The following is a 22,777-nucleotide window of genomic DNA, read 5'->3' as shown; positions in this document are numbered from 1 at the left end:
TAGCCGGGATGTGAATTTTATATTACTATTTATGTTTTTTTTTACTGGAAAAACGCACTTTGTGGAGTAGCACCACCAATTTCGTTATACGCAGCTGTTTATGAAGACAATAAAGGCTTTTGATTTGAGATTAAGACGGAATAAATATGAAAAAACTAAGTACAGTGGTACCTTGAGATACGAGCTTATTTCGTTCCGGGACTGAGCTCGTATGTCGATTTTTCTCGTAACTCAAATGTACATTTCCCATTAAAATGAACTAAAAACATATTAATTCGTTCCAACCCTCCTGAAAAAACACCCAAAACAGGATATTGGATTGGGAAAAAATGTTTTATTTGTTCTAATTCGCCATCTATTAACAAAGTAACACATAATTAGTGGTTTAATATTACTAAAATGCAGTGGCGGTCGGTGCATTTTCTCGTAGCGCCTTCAATGTATCAACCCTCAAAAACTATTTTATGGCTATAAAACCTCTACTGCAGCTAGAGCTGCGACACATAAAAAATAATCAATAAATCAATGCACAAAAATGGGGTAAAATCCACTTCCTAGCAGCATTTCATGATTAAATACAAATACTGGAGCTTTTCACACATTAAAACCAGGCCAGGGGGCGATTTTCCCGGGAAAAGACAGCAAGGAACGTCAATGGCGTACGGGCAAACATTGCCCGAAAATGGGGTGAAATCCAGCCGAAAACAGCATTTATTGATTAAATACTGGAGCTTTTTAGACATCAGAACCGGGCCCGGAGTATCATTTCCCCGGTAAAAAGACAGCGATGAACGTCGATACGTGAAATGACAAAAAATGCACTAAAATTAGGTGAAATCCACTTCCTAGCAGCATTTAGTGACTGAATACAAATACTGGAGCTTTTGAGACATTACAACCAGGCCAGGGGGGTGATTTCCTCGGGAAAAGACAGCGATGGACGTAAATGGTGAAACGGCAAAAATTCAACTGGGGTAAAATCCACATCCTAGCAGCATTTAGTGATTAAATACAAACACTGGAGCTTTTCAGATATCAGAACCGGGCCCACAATTGAAATATTATTTAGGAATATAGCCATATTATACTCACCAAAAATCCTTTTTAACTGTACACAATATCCATCCTCCTTTCTTTCTTCCTTCTTTCCTATCGCCATCGAAGCTAATGATGAAAGTCGAGCCTGTCCTGTCATATTTCCGGCATAGTCCGTTTTGAAAATGGCATTAAATCAACACAACAATATACTATTTGCTTGTGGAGCTAAGTTAGCGCGCTGAAAGTGCCCCACACACCATTTTCCCGGCTGGGACATTTTACTGTAATTTGGAACAACTAAATTAATCGCGCGACACGCGGTAATTCACCGACATTTCTCGGCTGGAAGTTTACGAATGATGGAACGGGCGATGGAGCAGCTAAACGTACAGCTTAACCGACTGACTCGCTCCCTCCGCCGGGCCCGGACTGTGGAACTTCCCGAAGGTAACGCTTTTAGCAGGAAGAAAAAAAGTGGTGGTCGACAATCACCGTCCTACGCCAGTTTCCGTTATTCCCTGTACGTAGCTAATGCATAAAATCAAATGCAGCTTCAAATTGGCGATAGTTAAAATGGAGTAACTCAGTGGTCCACAAACTATTCCAGAAAGGGCCGCAGTGGATGCGGATTTCGTTCCAACCTGTAAGAGGAAACCTTTCCACCAATCTGGTATCCTAGAAGTGCAATCAATGGAGGTGCTTCTTTTTTTCAGCAGAAAATTCATTGGTTAAACTGGTTGTGTTGGATCGGTTGGAACAAAAACCTGCACCCACATTGGCCCTCGAGGACCGGTTTGGAGATCCCTGGAGTAACCTGTCAAACTACGGTTAAGTTCTTGTGGTCAATTGAGCGAATGCTAAAAATTGCCCGCCCTCGTACTCCAAAGCACTATGGTAAATCTATTCAAAACAGACGAGTGGCAAGGCAGTGATCGCCAATGTCTTCGTGGCTCGTTTCACCTTCAAAAATGATCTCAACAGTCAAAGAAATAACACCATTTAGGTCGAACATTGCCATAATTTATTCATTCATTCATTTATTTTCTGAACCGCTTATACTCACAAGGGTGCTGGAGCCTATCCCAGCTGACTGTGGGCACCAGGCGGGCGACACGCTGAATTGGTGGCCAGCCAATCACAGGGCACAAGGAGACCGACAACCACAGTCATAGCTAGGGGCAATTTAGAGTGTTCAACCAACCTACCATGCATGTTTATGGAAGGTAAAGAAAACCCACACAAGCCCATGCATGTAGCCCCGTGCAAACTCCACACAGGAGGACTGACCTGTGACCAAACCCAGGAAGCCCAGAACTATGAGGCTGACTTACTAACCACTCAGCCCCCGGGCCTCCCTATTGTCAAAATTCAAAAATGAAATAAAGACGCCCCATTAAAAATAGAAACCTAAATCCACGATTAAAATATTAAGTCAATCCCCCTGAACAGCAGGTGTCTGTTTTATTAGACAACATTTTTGTGGTACAGTCATACCTTGAGCTACGAGCTTAATGCGTTCCAGGACTGAGCTCGTATGTCGGTTTACTCATATCTGAAATCAACGTTTCCCATTGAAATCAACTAAATCCAAATTACCGTATTTACTCGCATACAAGCCACCCGGGCGAATAAGCTGCATCCTGCAAGTTGCCTTGAAATTTTAGAATTTTACAATTTCTCGCGTATAAGCCCCCTGATTCCCAATTTGCACCTCCATATTCATGGATTTAATGGGGAGAACAAATGTGTTACTTTGAAGGGGAAATCTTAAGAAAAATCCAAAGCACATTTTTAGGGTCAATATCATAAGTTTATATGCCTGTCTTTGTAAATGCAAAATATCAAATTATTCGATTTGAAAAATAAATAAGTATCTTGATGAGAACCTGATGCTTTCTAATTACAGAAATTAAAATTTTCGTACCAGATATTTAAGATGTAGCAGCCATATTGCGTCTAATGTCAAAATATCTCAATTCTTTTGATGGCTCATATTACTCCAATAGTTGTCACTTTCGAACAAGAAATAAAATGAAAAAAACTCAAGGTGGAATTTTGTTTTATTTCAAAATCAAGGCTACTCCGTCTGGTGAAAAAAATGTAGATGGCTGCGCCCCGATCTCACTAATATAGCTGCGCCCCGATCTCACTAAGATGGCCGCGCCCCGACCTCACTAAGATGGCCGTGACCCAATCGCGCTAAGATGGCTGCACCCCGAGCGAGCAGTGACGGGAACGTTTTGCGTTTTATGCAAGATAAACGTTTTTTTCCATGAATTTCATTCATAGATGTCAAAATAAATTTTGTTTTGCGTTTTATCTGTTTATCTTTTCTCTATTTTGAAATAAATGACCGTATCAGCATTCTATTGCGTCATCACGTCACGGCGCACACTTGGGGTCCATTTTGAAGTGACATCATCGTGTTGCGTCATCGTGTCACGGCGCCATCAAACTGCAGTTTTTTTGCAAGTCGGGTTTTATGTGCATCTAAGCCGTACCCTTGATTCAGTCATCATTTTTTGTCCGACAAAAGCGGCTTATATGTGAGTAAATACGGTAATTCGTTCCCACCCTCCTAAAAAACACCCCAAAACAGGATATTACAATGGAAAAACATATTTTTATTATTCACCATCTACTAACAGAGTAACAAATAACTAGTGGTTATGATGTTTAATAATAAAATGAGACATTATTCAATACAACGCGGATGGGAGAGAGAGAGACTTGACAGATGCGCTCGTAATATAACATAAACTTTAAATTTAACTTAAATTCCTACACACACATACCGTACTTTCACACTTATAAAACGCACCGCCCTAAAGGGCGCAGTCGCAGTTGTGGGTGTATTTTCAGCCGTGAGATGGGCGCGCATGGAGTCGAAGATCAGCATTGACGGTGACCTGCAGAAAAAGCCATTGGGTCTCCTCACATACACCTCGTTAAGCCACGCTTTCATTTTGTCCTCGTCCATCCATCCCTTCTGGTTGGCTTTGACAATGACACCGGCAGGAAAGTTTTCCTTTGGCAACGTCTGTCAAAGCTGGATTGCCTCGACAATAATCTTCATACAGAGGAAGCAGCAAAACACGTGGTAGTTTTTGACTCCTGGCCGATGGAGGTTATCTGGGAGGAAGGCCTCATCCTGATCGCTCTCAAAGTGGCCGCTGCTCGCTCCGCTTCCTTTGTTCTTGGCTAGTCCCCTTGGCTAGCCCCCACCCTTCCTAAGAAGGGGGGGGAAGCGGACGGATAGAGCTGTCCACGCGAAGCTCCCTCAACCAGATACGCCGTCCGCTCGGTCGGTGATGGTATTTAATAGAAGTTAGGCGGAGACAAACTTTAGGCGGGAACACGAAAGGGGTGTGTTATATACAAAGTGATGACAGGCCTTGACCTGTAGGTGTCAGTAAAAATTCTATTCTAGTGACTTTAAATTCATAAGAGTGCAGAAGGGTGCAAGATTAAATATAAGAATACAATTCATATTTCACAACGTCTTCCTCTTAAAAATCACCATGGGTGGTAGCTTCTGACCGTTCCCATGGCAAGCAAGCACAACCATGAAAGCTGCCTTCTCCTGGCCCGTTGTGCGTACCGCGACCGTGCTGTTTCCCTTCTTGTCGACAGTGTGGTTTGTCGGAACGTCGAAAGTGAGTGGCACCTCGTTCATATTGGTGATGTGGCTAGGCTGGATACGCTTGTCGGCAATTATTTTGCTGCAGTAAGAGCGGAAGGCTGCCATCTTTTATTTATAGTCTGCCGAAAGCTGTTGTGCCACCGTAGTTCTTTTCCGGTGTTAGACGTACAGTTTTAGCACCTATCCCTAATTCCTTAACTCAGTCTGATCCCGTCTAACAACTGTGCGTGTTCAGCATCGAAGGAAGAGACCAGGGTTTGCGAGTTACTCCACAGATGATTTATTCCAGATATTGATCCTTACAGAGCTCCGGGCCCCCTCCCAAATAATAAACCAGCTGAGCGTCGTAATGCACAGTGGAGGATGAGAAAGACTAAAGTCCAAACCCACGTTTACCCAATTATAGTATAATAAAGATGAATATTCATTCGCTGATTTTAATGATATGTGGACTGTCCCACGACGTTCTGGAGGGGTGTCCTCTCCTAGAATCTGCTTGCCCGTGAATCCACGTCTGGCCTGGTCGCCCTCTCCGCGGGGATTCCTTTGTCTCTGGTTTCACCTGGACCACTTATCACCTGGACCACACCTTGAAGCAGAAACTCAGACAAAAGACCTTTTGTTCATTGTAATTGAGTTGAGAACAATAGTTTTAATCCTACTGTGGTACTATATCAAAATGAAACAGCTACAATAAAATGAAGGAGTAAATATGTCATATTCTTCATTCCCTCACTTGGTCCCCCAAAAGAGACCATACCGACAAACGACAAACAAGTTAGTAAGAAACAAAACTAAGAAGCACTACATTAGTATAAGAAAAGAAACAAAGAAGCATCACATTAGTGTATCCATGAACACATGCTCGGCGGTATTTGCAGAGGGATCAGTTTGGAGCAATTGAGCATACTGACCTTTCAGATCTGGTCCCACTTCCCTATCGATCAAACGAACAACCAGAGTACGAGCCATGGGGATGAGGCAACATCCACAAAGACTAAGTAAAGTCGTGAAAACAACAACAGATATAAAGACATTTCCCATCAAACCTTTCCAGGTACTGAAATGATTCATCCATTGGTCCCAGATTGAGTCACCCACACCTGAATGGTCTGCCATCTTATTAGTCAGGGTTCGGAGGCCTTCCAAGGCTTTGGTGAGACGTCCATTTGGAGCCGTGTTCTTAGGGATGAAAGTACAACATGAATCACCAAAGATAGCACATACCCCCCCTTCTCGGCCAATAACATGTCTAATGCTATACGATCTTGGAAAGCCATGAGAGATGTTGCCGCTAACTGTTCATGTACCGCCTCAAACGACTCAACAGTGTAATTGCCAAGTCGCTGGACATTGTAATGAATGTAATTAATGCGATCAACATTTTTGTTAGGGGTTACCCAAATGAGAAGACTTTCGAATCCTGCTGAGACCTGATCAACAAGTTTATACTCATTAGGAACGCCACGGGGGATTCCTATGGCGTCAATATAGGTGGGGTCTGAGTTACCCATCCAGGTGGGTGATGCTCTCTTATTGCGATGCAAAATATCCTTCAGATTTGAAGGTAATTGTACTCCAGCTGTGAGATTCACTGGGGAAACAGAAACCGGAAGCAACAAAGACGACGAAGAGCACACACCAGATGCATTTGTGGGTAATTGTTAGGTTCATCCAATAGTAGGTTTATTCCTTAGGTATTTCCAATTCAGCTTTCAATAAAAAAGGCATCTGTAGTCACATCACATTTAATTCTTGCAAGAAGAGAATACATCCGGCCGTTCGCCCCACAAGATTATTCTAAAGAGCGGCATTATGTCCTGCCCATTTAAGGCTTCAAATCAAAACAATTACAAGGTTATCGATTCCAATTGCGTAAGCAAGAAACAAAACAATTCCATAATCAAGCAAACCTAGCGTCAACCTAGCGTCACAAATTAAAACAATATGCGAGTAATCGATCCAATTGCGTAAGCAAGAAACAAAACAATTCCATATCAAGCGTCACAAAGGAAAAACAATATGCGAGTTGATTGATAGCGATCCGCTGAGCCAACAACAATTTAAGCGTCCTTCACCGATCTTCATTGCGAACTTGCATCTGGGGAAAGGGTTGAGGTGTATCTTCCAGTACTCAGTCCTCGGAGCAAGAACTCAGTGTATTGTTTTATGTCCTTGCGAACTTGTATCTCTCGCTGGACCCAGCTGTCCTGGAGAGCGACCTTGGCGTGAGCGTTTGTCTTCACATATTAATTCAACTCTAACATAAAAGCGATCAACACATATATATATTGTTTATTATAGTTACACATTTAGGATGAGCATTACTATTCCTAATAAGCAAATATATTGATTAATATAGTAAGCATGTATATTATAAGGCTTTATATTCATTGCAAACACATTTATAATAATGATTACTCCAACAGTAATCTATCATACAACTTATCGCTTCCACACCATAACCAGATGTCCGCTCGGGATAAGGGGTGTGGTACCGGAAAAGACATATTTAATACACACCAATCAGACGGAATGCTTCCCAATGATTTTCCAGTCCCATTTAATTTGAGACAGGTAAAATTTTGTCGTGCTACTGATTGATCAAAAATTGGTTTCTCTTTATCCTCTTGGGCAAGTGGGAATATCAAATCGTACTTAGAACAATTAAATTTCGGGTTGGTGTTTTTTAGAAGGTCCACAATACATTCATTTTTACCGGGGCCGAAACAATACGGAGTACGGGTCGAGCACCCATACACACGAAACAATCATCTTGGTTTTTGCTGGCAGCTATCTCTGCCATTAACAGCCAATTGTTAGATACTGCCATAATACCTGTAATCATTCTAAACCGATCGTCCACTGATGGTTCGCCATGGATTATGCGGACCTTACTCGATTTAGGGGATACGATTGATGGAATCACCTTGCCGGTTTTCGCCTGAGTAGTACTAGGTTTTTTACACATCCCCACTGGCCAGCATGGATCGGTATCCGAGGACCACACACACAGGGTTAGGAAGCTAATGGTGTCTCATCTGTTGGAGATTGCGGTGTCATTGGAGCCACATCCGTCTGATTGGAGATCGCCAAACAGGAGTATGACATACACGTGGAGCGCTCCTTCAAAAAATAACAAGAGAAAAATTAAAACAATAATCAATAAGTCAAAACATCCTGTACACCACTTCCCTCTCTTGGACTGGGATGAGCCCAGTCCAGAACAGGAACTATGTCCAGGAACTATGTGTCATGTTTAGATGTATGTGACCTGTCCCCGGGAGAATCAAAGGCCGCCTTTGGAGGATCCTATGGTGGAGTGTGTGGTTATGGGTTACGTGGATCAACGGCTCTAATTTGGGAATAATGGAACCACTTCGGTCCCTTATGTTCAAGTTGAACCGCCTTTGATGTACGAGCAGTCACTTTGAAAGGACACCTGTCCTCCTGGGCTCCGACCACTTCCTGGATAGAACCTTGAGAAAAATGTGGGTTGAGACCGTGGGTTCCTCCTGTGGGTGATCACGTGCAACTGCAGCTGCCTCCTGTACCTGTGAGGATATACTAGATACAAGAGAATGAAGTTGTCGACTAATATGCTGCATGCGAGAGATCGGGTAATGGAACCTCTTCATATGGGGTAAAATTTGTGGTTTTGTTGATGGTTTGACGAATAGAGTAAAGCCAATGGGAAGGCTTGAACCCAAGACCTTTTGGTGCCGTACATTATTTTGCCAATTTCTCTTTCCTGCAATTACACAAATTAACTAATCATACTAAAAATAGGAAAAATACAAAAAGCAAACCAGGCTGCCTTCTCCTCAGGAAAACAGCTTTCCCGTTCTCTGCAATAGCCACACTCACATCAATCAATATCCACAAACAAATGCACACATCTATAATTCTGAAAAGAATTGAACCCACTAAACTGTAAAAAACCCTTGCTTGTCAGGGCCAATCATTTTAGCATAACTGTGTCCTCTAGAGCAATTAAAACTCATTACTTTTAAAATGCATACTAATCCAGTCCCAATTTATTCAATAATGTGTATCGCGTTGCATAGCAAACTCGGCTGCTTGAAACTCAAAATACCCCAATCTAGCAGTCCTTCCATCAAACGCAACATTCCAACGTCCCTGGAGCCTGCCAATCATCTCCTGTAAAACTATCCCAATCAACATTTCCAAAAGTCAGGCATAAAATTAAAATCTAGTTACATTTCTATCCATTTTCTTTCTAATTGTTTACTTTAAAAATCTGTAAGAAGGTTTGGTCTCAATTGAAACGCTTTCATCTTTTTTTATGGAGACAATAAAACCAATATAAAAAGTTCCTTATGGTTTATCGCATTGCTCCTCAAGCAATAATTTTTCCAATCAATATTGGAGTGCTTTTCCATTCCGTCTGATCACGGCAAAAAGTTTATCTTGCCTGTCTCCTCAAACGTTTCAACTGAGAGAACCTTCCTACAGTGCACAAGGTGGATCAGCCATTCTCATGTCTGCTGGTTGGTCAGGAACACTTGCACGGACACTCTCATCCTGGGTTGCTCTCCATGTTTCCTGTTGAGAAGCACAATCTCCCTCTGCCAACCCAAATTTAATACGTTTCTTTAAAGTTTTTTTCTTTTATGCAGATAGCCAGATTAGCCTCATCATCCAGCTCCAATCGTGTAGTGAATAATGGCGTTTGGTACATTCCACTAAATTGGACTTCCATATTGTGTTGTCCTGTTGACCTCGTTATGTAGGCGCAATGATTTCATAACGAAATATGGAAACTTTTGTCAATTCAGTCAATTATTCTGTTAACACAATTTGGATGCCATTATCACTATAAATCCATAGCACTTTTGGAATTTCTTATCATGTACTGTCTTTGTTTTTTAGTTTTTCTCAATGCTTCTAAATTTCGCATAGCAGATTTTTTTCTCCACTTCAAGTTTCACGTTTGGAGTACTGCTGCTTTTTCTAAATCCTTTTCCACCTTGATATCTAACCGATTAATTATATCTCGGTGGTCGGCCAATCAAAAACACAACAAGACAAACAAACAACCATTCACGCTCACACTCATTTTCAGACATCAGTGGTCTGCAATTTTTCACTAGTGGAGAGCGCCATCCCCAGTCTGGGGCTCCTTGGCAGCTAACCACCTTTTGCTGTAATCTGTGATATTCTATTAGTCATTAATATGACTTGCGCTAAAGCATATTTCATCTGTTGATGGGCAAAACGATGAAATACCCTCCGTGCACTTGAAGACATTTCATGACGTCCAATCCATCTCAGGGAAATCATGCCTATCCTAAATTAATTATTTTATCTAAACTTGTCAGGTACAATTTACCTAATAATTTGGATCCATGCCATTTCTGCATTGCTTTCTTCATGTTTGATATCATTAATAATTTGGATGATTCTTAATACTTGCGTCTAAATCGCAAATCACACTCAAATTGCTAAAACTAATAGCTAAAGCTCTAGCTGAATTCCTATCCGCTCTAAGAAGGCAGTTTTATTTAAAATAAGAGCCATTTTCTGTGCTCACTGTTACCTCAATTAAAATTTAGGGAAAATAACCTTTCACTAGGCATTTCCTAATATAAATTTCAGTGTTTAATAAAGGACCCACAATTTGCGTAGGCCGCTGTTGCTGTAGTGGGCCATGCTGCTGTGCTTGGGGTTGCCATGGGAACAGTTGTTGCGGTTGCCGTTGTTGACTGGGGCAATCACGTCTCCAGTGTCCAATACCGCCACATAAAACGGTTGCCGTGTTGGCCCTGTCCCGAGTACCCTCTTCCCCGGCCACAAGAGAAACCATGCCCACGACCACCGTATCCATCATGTAACTGATTATCTCGGGCCCCACCACATTCCTGGTAATTTGGAAAGTTGGAGTTTCAACACAGTACAGATCAAAGGTTCCGGAACACCCTCGACAATAGCTGCTATATGGCCTGTCTCGTGTCAAGCGCACAACTCTGTCCACTCATCAATGCCAGGATCCTCCTCCGCCATGAACTTCCACCCCTCGCCAGAGGGGGGGGATTTATTTAGTGCCACATCTCTAAGAACAAGAGGATCATATATCACGCCTCCTCCCTGAGGGCGGAGGGGAAACATACCTCCTTTCTCTGTATTTATTGGGCCACACCTCGACCTACTCACCTCCCTCCTTTCGCTTTTTTAAAAAGTTCTGCCTTAGCTGTGACGTCACGCTCCTTTTTTTTCAACGCTACGGACAAACGCTTTTGACCTGTAAAATGTAAATTTCCTTTTAACGTACAAAATTATTTCTTGTACTCACGGCTAATTTCGCTTGTCTTTGAAAGCCTGTGCTTCTACATCTCCGTGCAAACTCATCAATTCATTCCATTCTCCTTCAGCATCTTTCTCCCCATTCCTTTCAAAACACACGCACACGCACACACACACACATTTTCAACCTCTCTCTCAAGCTCTTCTTCCATTTTCACCAATTCAGTCATCACAAATCACCAGATACATTTAGAATTTTAGTATATTCAATTCTAGGAATTAAGAAATTTAGAATTTTATTAGAATCAACATAAGAATTAAACATCTGTGAACCCAGTCGTTTCCCTATTGAAGACTTATTTTAATACGACCGTTTAGGAATCCGCGATTCCTTTATTTTAATCACGGAAATGTTCCCTGAACAAATCCTCGTAACTCCACGCCCCCGGCGCGTTTCGAAGTCCCGGACTTTGGCGGGGTGTCCCGGACTACCCCTGTAAAATGTTCCCTGAACAAATACCTTAAGAATCCCAGATTCTTTACCTACTACAGGTATCATGAAATCCCTGATTTCAATATAATCACGAGAATGTTCCCTGAACAAATACTCAGACTATATAAGTGAAATTTCTACTGCGACTTCTCAATAATTTAAACAATCCAATAGCAGAATTTTGACATTATAGAAACAGGAATTCTGCTCACCTTTAGTTGATTTCAGGCCTGTTTTAAGAAGTCGCCGAAGAAGTTTCTGGGCAACCTGTGTAGTCTCAAGTCCCCGACTTCAGCAATTATTCCGTCCCAGACGCTTTTAACCGTTTAACACGTCCCAGACGTGAGTCGTATTTTCTTTCGAAGTTCTGGACTCCAGACCCCCATTTGTCTACGCAGCCTCTCCCCCCTCGACTCATGGACAGGGTCACCAAAATTGTTAGACTTAAAGTTTTAGCTTCTGACTCCAATTCCTAAATCTGTCTTTTCTCGTCTAACAATGGTGCGTGTTCAGCATCGAAGGAAGATACCAGGGTTTGCGAGTTACTCCACAGATGATTTATTCCTAATATTGATCCTTACAGAGCTCCGGGTCCCTTTCCCAAATATAAAACCAGCTGAGCGTCGCCGTGCTTCAGTGGAGGATTAAAGAGACTAAAGTCCAAACCCACGTTTGCCCAATTATTGTAGAACAAAGATGAATATTCATTCGCTGATTTTAATATGTGGACTGTCCCACGACGGTTCTGGAGGGGTGTCCTCTCCTGGAAGCTGCTTGCCCGTGAATCCACGTCTGGCCTTGGTCGCCTTCTCCGCGGGGAATCCTTTGTCTCCTTTGACAGTTTCACCTCGACCACTTGACACCTCGGCGTTATTGTCCCTCAGCGTCCACCATCTGTCTCCTTTTGCTTTTGTTCATTGTAATTGAGTTGAGAACAATAGTTTTAATCCTACTGTGGTACTATATCAAAATGAAACAGCTACAATAAAATGAACGCGTAAAATATGTCATTCTTCAATATATATATATATATATATATATATATATATATATATATATATATATATATATATATATATATATATATATATTTATATATATATATATATATATATATATATATATATATTTATATATATATACAAATGTTACACCCTGCATTCGATCTTGACACACAGGGGGAAATAATCAGAACAGTGAGATGTTGTTGTTACTTCAATCCAACTTTTACTGTAATCAATTTACACAAAAACCCATAACATACAATTAAACCCATATATATACATTATCAACACGTTAGAACCCAAAACATAATGTACAATTACACCTATATATATTAGCAACACTTTAGAACCCAAAACACAATGCACACACACACTCGTTCAACACACGGTCATAACTTGTTATATCTTTTCCTTTTACAACTTCTAGTAGTCCTACTATTATTCAACAGGGCAAACAATGCAATATCAATAATATAAAATCCTTTCTATGACCGTTATAGACACTGTCAACGATAATGGTGGCCGAAGGTAGCGTGCTAAATGCTATTCCATGTGCGTGACCCGAGACTCTCACATTCACGCCCGTAATTCAAAAGTAAATAAACATTAATAACCATTATCTCTTTTCTCACACGCTAAACACTGTATATTACAAACCCCAAACTCAACCAGCCTTTTAAACAAACAGCATACCTTGACACACGGGGAAATAATCAGAACAGTGAGATGTTGTTGTTACTTCAATCCAACTTTTACTGTAATGATTCAACACATCTCCCGTGCCTCAAGCTATTTGTTAAGACATCAATAATCGAATACCGATCTTCTTTAACATGCCCCACACTTGCCATGTGGATCCAAGGATCAACAATCGACCACCGATACACCCATTCAATCCAAACTCGTTATACCTTCTTTACATGCAATCGTTAATAAATCAAACACTCTAGTATGTCACACATACATGCATGCATGCATACATACATACATGCATGCATGCATGCATGCATGCATACATACATACATACATACATACATACATACATACACACACACACACACACACACACACACACATACACACACACATACACACACACACACACACATACATACACACATACATACACACATACATACACACATACATACACACATACATACACATCTACATATACACATACATACATACATACACATCTACATATACACATACATACATACCTACACATCTACATATACACATACATACATACATACCTACACATCTACATATACACATACATACATATCTACATATACATATACATCTACATCTACATCTACATCTACATATACATCTACATATACATCTACATATACATCTACATATACATCTACATATACATCTACATATACATCTACATATACATCTACATATACATCTACATCTACATCTACATCTACATCTACATATACATCTACATATACATCTACATATACATCTACATATACATCTACATATACATCTACATATACATCTATATACATCTATATACATCTATATACATTATATATATATGCATACACATTTATATATATACATACACGTGTGTATATATATATATATATATACATACACATGTATATATACATACACACGTGTATATATATACACACATATATGTGTGTGTGTATATATATACACATATATAAGCATGCATACATACATATAGATGTACATGCATGCATAGGGTAGGTCTTAACACAGCCATTTTTTGTTAAAGAGCCTGACAGCTGATGGGAGGAAGGATCTGCGGAAGCACTCCTTCCTGCAATGAGGGTGCAGCAGTCTATTGCTGAAAGAGCTTCGGAGAGACTCCACAGACTCATGTAGGGGGTGGGAGGTGCTGTCCATGATGGACATCCTCCGCTCTCCTTCCTCCTCCACAGAGTCCAAAGGACAGCCCAGAACAGAGCTGGCCCTCCTGACCAGGTTATTCAGCCTGTTCACGATAAAATAAAATAAATCAGTCGATAAGGTACACCATGCTCTACACCTCTCACAACTACGGCAAGCAGCCCCCGACTTTACTATTTTCCCGTAGAAAAAGTACTGCACAGTGACTGCTGGGATATATAGTTCTTTTGTCAATACACCCAATGGATTGTGGCCTGGCGATCGGCATCAACACAGCTTTACGAAGCATGGAAGACAGCCTTGGAATAGTTACGCTAGCTACTAGCTAGCTACTATTTGCGAATGGATTGTGGCTGCCTGGACGAACTTAAAGACACAGAAAATGAGGACTTTGATGGATTTGTGGGTGATGATGACGTGAGTTCATTGTAAAATGGCTAAATAAAGTACAACCAAACTCAATTTTGCTTCCGTTGCCTTTTTAAAAATGTGTTTTTAGCATGTGGGTGTAGCGTGTATGTTTAAGCTGGTGTATTTTTTGCCATGCCTGGCTGCGTCTAAAAAACGGTGCATCCTTTGTGTGTAAAATACAGAAATAGCACTCGTATTTGACACTGCGGCTAAAAATACGATGCACCGTATAGTCGTGCAAATACGGTACATATCTTTTCTGTAAATTTGGTGCCAATACATCAAATTGCTTGGGAGCTATTGAAGATATAAGTTGCTAATAACAGTAATTATTTAATAATTAATAAATGGAATGTGTTATTAAAAAACCAAATGGTGTTCATTAAACAGAAGATAATTACCTATCTTTTCGATAAATTTGGTGTCAATACGTCCATTGGCTTGGGAGCTATTGAACAAAATAGGTGCTAATAACGGTAATCAATTAATAATTAATAAATGTAATGTATTATTGAAAAACCAAAAGGTATTCCTTAAACATAACGTAACATTGCCAGCCCTCGTTACCTCAGCAGAGCCAGGAACATCATCGGGGACCCATACCACCCTGGTCACAATCTTTTCCAGCTGCTCCCCTCTGGCAGATGCTATAGGCTCCACAAAGTACGGACAAATAGGCTCAAGGACAGTTTTTTCCCACATCCATCAGGACTCTAAACTTGTGGTAACACGACACACAATCCCTTCTGTGTAATAACTTCCCGGTGAGGTAATATGAAAAGATGTTGGGCGGTGATCTGCCTCCTACTGGCTGACTGAGGGTAAGTGAAAGACAGTGAGAGGTAAGTGATCCGCTCAGGGGGTTATGCAATGTATCCATAACTGCAGAATGCCAAATTACGAGTCCGAAATTATCACTTATTTGGGTCTTTTGCCGAGAAAACACCTTATGGAGAAGCACTTCCAATTTCGTCATACGCAGTTTCTGGGTATGATGACAATTAGGCTTTTGTTGTTGTTTGTTGAGTCAATGATGATGAAAAAGCCTATGTCCGATTATTATTATTAATTAGATTAAATTAGAACTTTATTTCATCCCGTATTCGGGAAATTTCTTACTATTCCTTACTATCTTTTCTGTAAATTTCGTGTCAATCTGTCAAACGGCTTGGGAGCTATTTAACAAAATACGTTCCTAATAACAATAAGAAATTAATCTATAATCATTATAAAACGTGATTTATGGGTGTGTGTATTTTTAGATTCTTTCACTACGTTTGTCCAAACCGTGCAACGTAGAGAGTTTAAATTTTTATGGTGGCCAGAAACAGCTGTCAGATCCTGATATCCAATCTTTTATTTCTTAAATAACCATTTTTCAAAAAATATTTTTTTTAAAGCGCAACAATTGTCATTTGGTTCTAAACAATGTATCTGTTAGTTCTTGTAAATAATCGTGCATGATATCAAGCAAGGGTGCCCAACTCCAGTCCTCGGGCCCTGTATCCAGTCTGTTTTTCATGTCCTCATCGACCGACACGCATGAATCAAATGATCGGCTCATGATATATTTATATAAATGTATTACAAACTGTCCAAAAGCTTGATAATGATCCTGAATATTTGATGCAGGTGTGTTGGTGGAGGGAGTCATGGAAAACACACTTGATAGTGGCCCTCAAGGTCCTGAGTTTGGCACCCCTGATATGAAGTTTGTGTCTTCCATAGGGATATATGTCCTCTCCTGAAGGATCCAACTGCCCTTACATCGGTTATTGACTTGTTCGAAGAACATGTGATAAACAAGAACTGGGAGGTCGATGTCATTGTAGGTATGACAACTAAAATCTGGAAAAAAAGCACAATCAAATGTAAATAATATGTTCGGTATTTTGATGCAGATAGTGGCTGTGTAGTTTTCTTTGGCATACTGTAAATTTAACGATGGGTAGACGAGGCATCTCGTATCGTTTCAACACAGTGACACACTGTGTTGATCAATACTGACACCTCGTAGATTTAAAAAAACATCTACAGACTCAACTGACATTGATTTTATGACTTATTGTATCCAATACCATCATCAATTACATATTTGCATTCACATTTTCTTGTTTCATATACAGTGGTACCTTGAGATACAAGCAAAATGCGTTCCGGATTGAGCTCGTATGTCGATTAACTCGTATCTCAAATCAACGTTGCCCATAGAAATGAACTAAATACAAACTAATTCGTTCCCAGCCTCTGAAAATCCCCCACCAAAAAACAGGATATTACAATGGAAAAAAATATTTTTATTGGTTGTAATTCACCATCTATTAACAGAGTAACAAATAACTAGTGGTTATGATGTTTAATAATAAAATGAGGCATTATTTTACACAACGGGTAGTTCGTGGATAGGGGAGAGCGAGAGAGAGTCACTTTACGGAGGCATTATTTTATACAACGGGTAGTTCGTGGATAGGGGAGAGCGAGAGAGAGTCACTTTACGAATGCGCTCGTAACGTAACAAACTATGTCCCCATAGATTAGATTAGATAACTTTATTCATCCAGTATTTGGGAAATTTCACTGTCACAGTAGCAAGAAGGTGAGAATACAGACTCAAGAATAGATAAGTTAATAAATAAATAAATAAAGCGTGTTGCTGAAATATACATACATGCGCGAGCACACGCACACATGCACAGACACGCGCACAGACGCACGCGCACAGACGCACGCGCACAGACGCACGCGCACAGACGCACGCGCACAGACGCACGCGCACAGACGCACGCGCACAGACGCACGCGCACAGACGCACGCGCACAGACGCACGCGCACAGACGCACGCGCACAGACGCACGCGCACAGGCGCACGCGCACAGGCGCACGCGCACAGGCGCACGCGCACAGGCGCACGCGCACAGGCGCACGCGCACAGGCGCACGCGCACAGGCGCACGCGCACAGACGCACGCGCACAGACGCACGCGCACAGACGCACGCGCACAGACGCACGCGCACAGACGCACGCGCACAGACGCACGCGCACAGACGCACGCGCACAGACGCACGCGCACAGACGCACGCGCACAGACGCACGCGCACAGACGCACGCGCACAGACGCACGCGCACAGACGCACGCGCACAGACGCACGCGCACAGACGCACGCGCACAGACGCACGCGCACAGACGCACGCGCACAGACGCACGCGCACAGACGCACGCGCACGCGCACAGACGCACATGTATACATACGGTTGGTCTTAACATTCAGCCATTTCTTTTGTTTGTGTGAGGTTGTGCCGCCTTGTGAAACCGTAGGCAATTTTGTCCGTCATCTGGAATTCCTCTATGTTCAGCTCAGTCGCTTTATCAGAGGCGAGCTGCTTGAGGCCCCTGTAGTTAACAACTTTCTTGGCCTTCCTCTCTTCTGTCACTCTTTCGAACAGCTTCTCCTCGACATCCGCGTACCTCGGCTTCTTCCCAGCTCCGGTTAGGCGCCTTAGTATGTGATGAGTGGACGACCCAATCAGCTTTTGCTCTTGCTTTATCCAATCTCAGATCTGCGCTGGCTGAATGTCGTGGTGCTGAGCACACTTTCGCTTGTTGTCACTGAAAGTTGTTCACAGCTTGTATAGAATGGCGAGCTTTCTTTCGACAGTCAGTTCCACCCACTTTTTCCTACTCGCTGTGCTGGAAGTAGATGCAGTGTTGTCTCTGAAAGCTTCCGTGCGGCTTGTGCTTTCCATATTGAATGAGTGACTGCACAAAATCACTTAAATTGTACTGTTAAATTAGTAAACTTGGCTAAGATATCAAAATGTCTTGCACTTTAAGTGCAGCCTTTATTTTGTTTACTATTGAAACAGATTAAGGTTAATCCTGTTACATGACCTACTCTAACCTAATACAGGTAGTCTGACCTAATACAGGTAGTCTGCAAAACGTTGATGCACCCCGTCACGGCATAAAGAGTGCGTAGTGGATCGCACCTTCCCGTTTGTGGGCCAATTAATATACCCCTGCCGTTTAATATACCTGGGTATATTAAATGGGGGGGGGGATATATTAAACGGCAAAATACAGTAGATGCTTGGCAGCGGTGGTTTGAGTGGCTGTTTTCTGAGCTTAGTCAACGGGCCATCTCTGCTGCCTCGCTTTTGCTTCCTCTACCAGCGTAGCTCTGCCTGCCAGGCCCGATAACAATCCACAGACACCCTGCTAATCTCGCTATTTGGAATGTTGTGCGCGCAATGGAAGTCGCTAGAAACTATAGTTTCGTGCTGGAAACCAATTAAGTCTATAGGGTTATATTTGATGTTAAAGTCCAGGCATGACGTACAACTTGGCAATAAACACACAAACATGCGAAGTGTACACAGGTTGGGAGAGCTTGAAGGCACTGCATGCTAATCTACGGCCATCTTGGAATCAAGACTCCAGACCTAGATATTTTAATATAAAATCAAACTCAATCAATATACTCCCAAAATGATAATGACTAGGACTGCAAACAGGACTGTACCAGAAAACAACAAACATTTTATAAAAAGATTGTATTGTAAAAGTCAAATTATAGAGGCAGAGGGAGTGCGGGAGGGCCAGAGGGAGTGCGGGAGGGCCAGAGGGAGTGCGGGAGGGCCAGAGGGAGTGCGGGAGGGGCAGAGGGAGTGCGGGAGGGGCAGAGGGAGTGCGGGAGGGCCAGAGGGAGTGCGGGAGGGGCAGAGGGAGTGCGGGAGGGGCAGAGGGAGTGCGGGAGGGCCAGAGGGAGTGCGGGAGGGCCAGAGGGAGTGCGGGAGGGCCAGAGGGAGTGCGGGAGGGCCAGAGGGAGTGCGGGAGGGCCAGAGGGAGTGCGGGAGGGCCAGAGGGAGTGCGGGAGGGCCAGAGGGAGTGCGGGAGGGCCAGAGGGAGTGCGGGAGGGCCAGAGGGAGTGCGGGAGGGCCAGAGGGAGTGCGGGAGGGCCAGAGGGAGTGCGGGAGGGCCAGAGGGAGTGCGGGAGGGCCAGAGGGAGTGCGGGAGGGCCAGAGGGAGTGCGGGAGGGCCAGAGGGAGTGCGGGAGGGCCAGAGGGAGTGCGGGAGGGCCAGAGGGAGTGCGGGAGGGCCAGAGGGAGTGCGGGAGGGCCAGAGGGAGTGCGGGAGGGCCAGAGGGAGTGCGGGAGGGCCAGAGGGAGTGCGGGAGGGCCAGAGGGAGTGCGGGAGGGGCAGAGGGAGTGCGGGAGGGGCAGAGGGAGTGCGGGAGGGGCAGAGGGAGTGCGGGAGGGGCAGAGGGAGTGCGGGAGGGGCAGAGGGAGTGCGGGAGGGGCAGAGGGAGTGCGGGAGGGGCAGAGGGAGTGCGGGAGGGGCAGAGGGAGTGCGGGAGGGGCAGAGGGAGTGCGGGAGGGGCAGAGGGAGTGCGGGAGGGGCAGAGGGAGTGCGGGAGGGGCAGAGGGAGTGCGGGAGGGGCAGAGGGAGTGCGGGAGGGGCAGAGGGAGTGCGGGAGGGGCAGAGGGAGTGCGGGAGGGGCAGAGGGAGTGCGGGAGCTGCAGAGGGAGTGCGGGAGGGGCAGAGGGAGTGCGGGAGGGGCAGAGGGAGTGCGGGAGGGGCAGAGGGAGTGCGGGAGGGGCAGAGGGAGTGTGACATAGGGAAAGAGTGCGGGAGAGCGAGCGCGGGCGAGCGAGCGCGGGAGAGCGAGTGCGGGAGAGTGAGATTCCTATACACACACTTAAAAAGTGCGGCTTTTGAGGCAAACTTCTTGCTTTGCCACACGTATTGGCGAGCCAGATCAGGCACACGCACACTACTCATGTTTTTCGATTATTTCGTGCTTATTATTGATTGTCATCATATGCCTTTTCTTCGCACTGCCCTTCATATCACCGGCTTGCGTTGGATCCATTGTGTTACTCTTAATTATGCACTGACTAACGCAAAAAAAACTACGGAAAGAATGCAACGCGCCGCCCAGTGCTCATAGAGATGCGCTGAAATCATAAGCAGCCTCTCGCAGGCTGGCCACCTGGCTCTCTCGAATGCTCATATCTCAAAATTTGTTTCGTATATCAAGGTAAATATTTCCTTGGAATCTCAAATTCCTCGTATGTCAAGGTATTACTGTATATGTACAGTGGTACCTCGACCTACGATCAGCTCGTGGTACGACATGCTCGTGGTACGACATGCTCGTGGTATGACAAAAATTTCGATCGAATAATTCGCCCGCGATACGATCAAAATTTCGAGATGCGACCAAGCCAGGTGTCCATGGCATGAGAGGCTGTTTATCATTGTAGCGCATTTTTTTCCGCATCTCTTTCGTGTATAAGAGATATCTACGAGCACTGAACGGTTTCTTTCGCCTACACATGAACCAGGAAACGCACAACGCGCATGCACGGGCAAAAAGAGGGCTTTCTGGGTAATGAAGTATACTCGTGCACACAACACCGATTGCCAATGGCACCCTTTCTCAGAATAAAACTTCATTTCCCACAATCAATACGTGGGTAGGAGGTTGCATTTCCTGTTCAAAGAGAAGAAAAGATTAAAACAAAATTAGAATTCAGTTTTGTGTGAAGTCACATTAAACGTTGAGTGTCTGTATATAGTTATCCAAGTTAATTTAGATTTGTTTGTTCGTTTACGAGTGCCGTGGATAAAGCCCCCCCCCCCTGCCTCCGTGTATGCCGCTGTGTCTCCCCTCCGCGAAATGCGTCTAATTTTACTAATATTAAACACATTTCATTACTATTAAACCACTCGTTATTTATTACTTTGTCAATATATGGCGAATTAGAAGAAATAAAATATTTTTTCCAATCCAATATCCTGTTTTTGGGGTTTTTTCAGAGGTTTGGAACAAATTAATTTGTTTTCAGTTCATTTCAATGGGAAACGTTCGCTCGAGTTACGAAAAGCTCGACATACGATCTCAGTCTCGGAACGGATTACGATCGTATGTCGAGGTACCACTGTATACATATATATGTGTGTGTATATGTGTTTATGCGTATGTATTTGTATGTATATATCTAATTATATAAATATAAATTGGCAGGATTAGATGCTCGTGGTTTCCTGTTTGGGCCCCTACTTGCCCAGAGGCTGGGAGTGGGGTTTGTCATGATCAGGAAGAAAGGGAAGCTGCCAGGAGCCACTGTGTCTGTGGCATATGATTTGGAATATGGAAAGGTATTAAATGCACACATTCACTAAACTTTTCTCCACTAATATTGAGTTTAATGTATCTAAAAAAAATCCATATTTATAATTTTCCCTTCCTATAATCCTCATACAGTGGTATCTCGAGATACGAGCTTAATCCGTTCGGGACTGAGCTCGTATGTCGATTTTCTCATAACTCAAACAAACGTTTCCCATAGAAATGAACTAAAAACAAATTAATTTGTTACAACCCTCTGAAAAAACACCAAAAACAGGATATTGGATTGGAAAAACATTTTTATTTGTTCTAATTCACCATCTACTAACAAAGTAACAATTAACTAGTGGTTTAATAGTACTGAAATGTGTTTAATAGTATACTAAAATTAAAGAGATTTCGAGAAGGGGGGGAGACTTTTCACGGCAACGCGCTCGTAACATAACATAAACAAATTTAAATGAACTTGGATTACGATGCAGATACTCAAAAATAAATTTAATCTAAGCTTACACTAAATTTAATTCTAATTTTGTTTTACATTTTTATACATTTTTTTTGCCGGGTTGGCTCTATTTGCCCCGCCTCCAACCTGACTTTCAGATGCAACCTATCGAGGGTTGTTTGCTTTTGTATTCCCTTCAAAATATTCAGAAAATGATGCACACAAATGTCCTCACAATAGGATAACGCACGACCACTTGCCAACGAGAATTAGTATATAGCCATTCGCACCCATGACCAGACGTTTGGTCGCCCGTACCCAAACAACGGGCGACCAAACGTCCGGCGACCAAAAGTCCGGCGACCAAACAAGGTAAAACAACACGGTCTACGCATCAATAAAAACCAACAATGGCTCTGAGCAGTTTCACTGAGCGAACGTATGAG

General features: G+C 43.0%; 2 protein-coding genes across 3 annotated transcripts in view; both read left to right on the top strand.

Annotated features, from left to right (window-relative positions):
• aprt (adenine phosphoribosyltransferase) overlaps window positions 1-22,777 on the top strand; it is a 40,736-nt gene that overhangs the window by 717 nt on the left and 17,242 nt on the right. The window contains exons 2-3 of the mRNA XM_077599788.1: window positions 16,482-16,585; window positions 21,782-21,915. Coding sequence (XP_077455914.1) covers window positions 16,482-16,585; window positions 21,782-21,915 — 238 coding nt within the window. The remainder of the gene's footprint in view (window positions 1-16,481; window positions 16,586-21,781; window positions 21,916-22,777) is intronic.
• ano10a (anoctamin 10a) overlaps window positions 1-22,777 on the top strand; it is a 165,342-nt gene that overhangs the window by 125,585 nt on the left and 16,980 nt on the right. The window contains exons 15-16 of one of the 2 annotated variants that reach the window (XR_013300167.1): window positions 16,482-16,585; window positions 21,782-21,915. The gene's annotated coding sequence lies outside the window, so the exon portion shown is untranslated. The remainder of the gene's footprint in view (window positions 1-16,481; window positions 16,586-21,781; window positions 21,916-22,777) is intronic. The other variant, XR_013300166.1, reaches the window with a different exon arrangement.

This window comes from Stigmatopora argus, chromosome 4 (genome assembly GCF_051989625.1).
Source record: "Stigmatopora argus isolate UIUO_Sarg chromosome 4, RoL_Sarg_1.0, whole genome shotgun sequence".
NCBI classification, from domain to species: Eukaryota; Metazoa; Chordata; class Actinopteri; order Syngnathiformes; family Syngnathidae; genus Stigmatopora; species Stigmatopora argus.
Note: the sequence above shows the minus strand (reverse complement) of the source record. Positions and strands in the feature narration are given on the sequence as shown.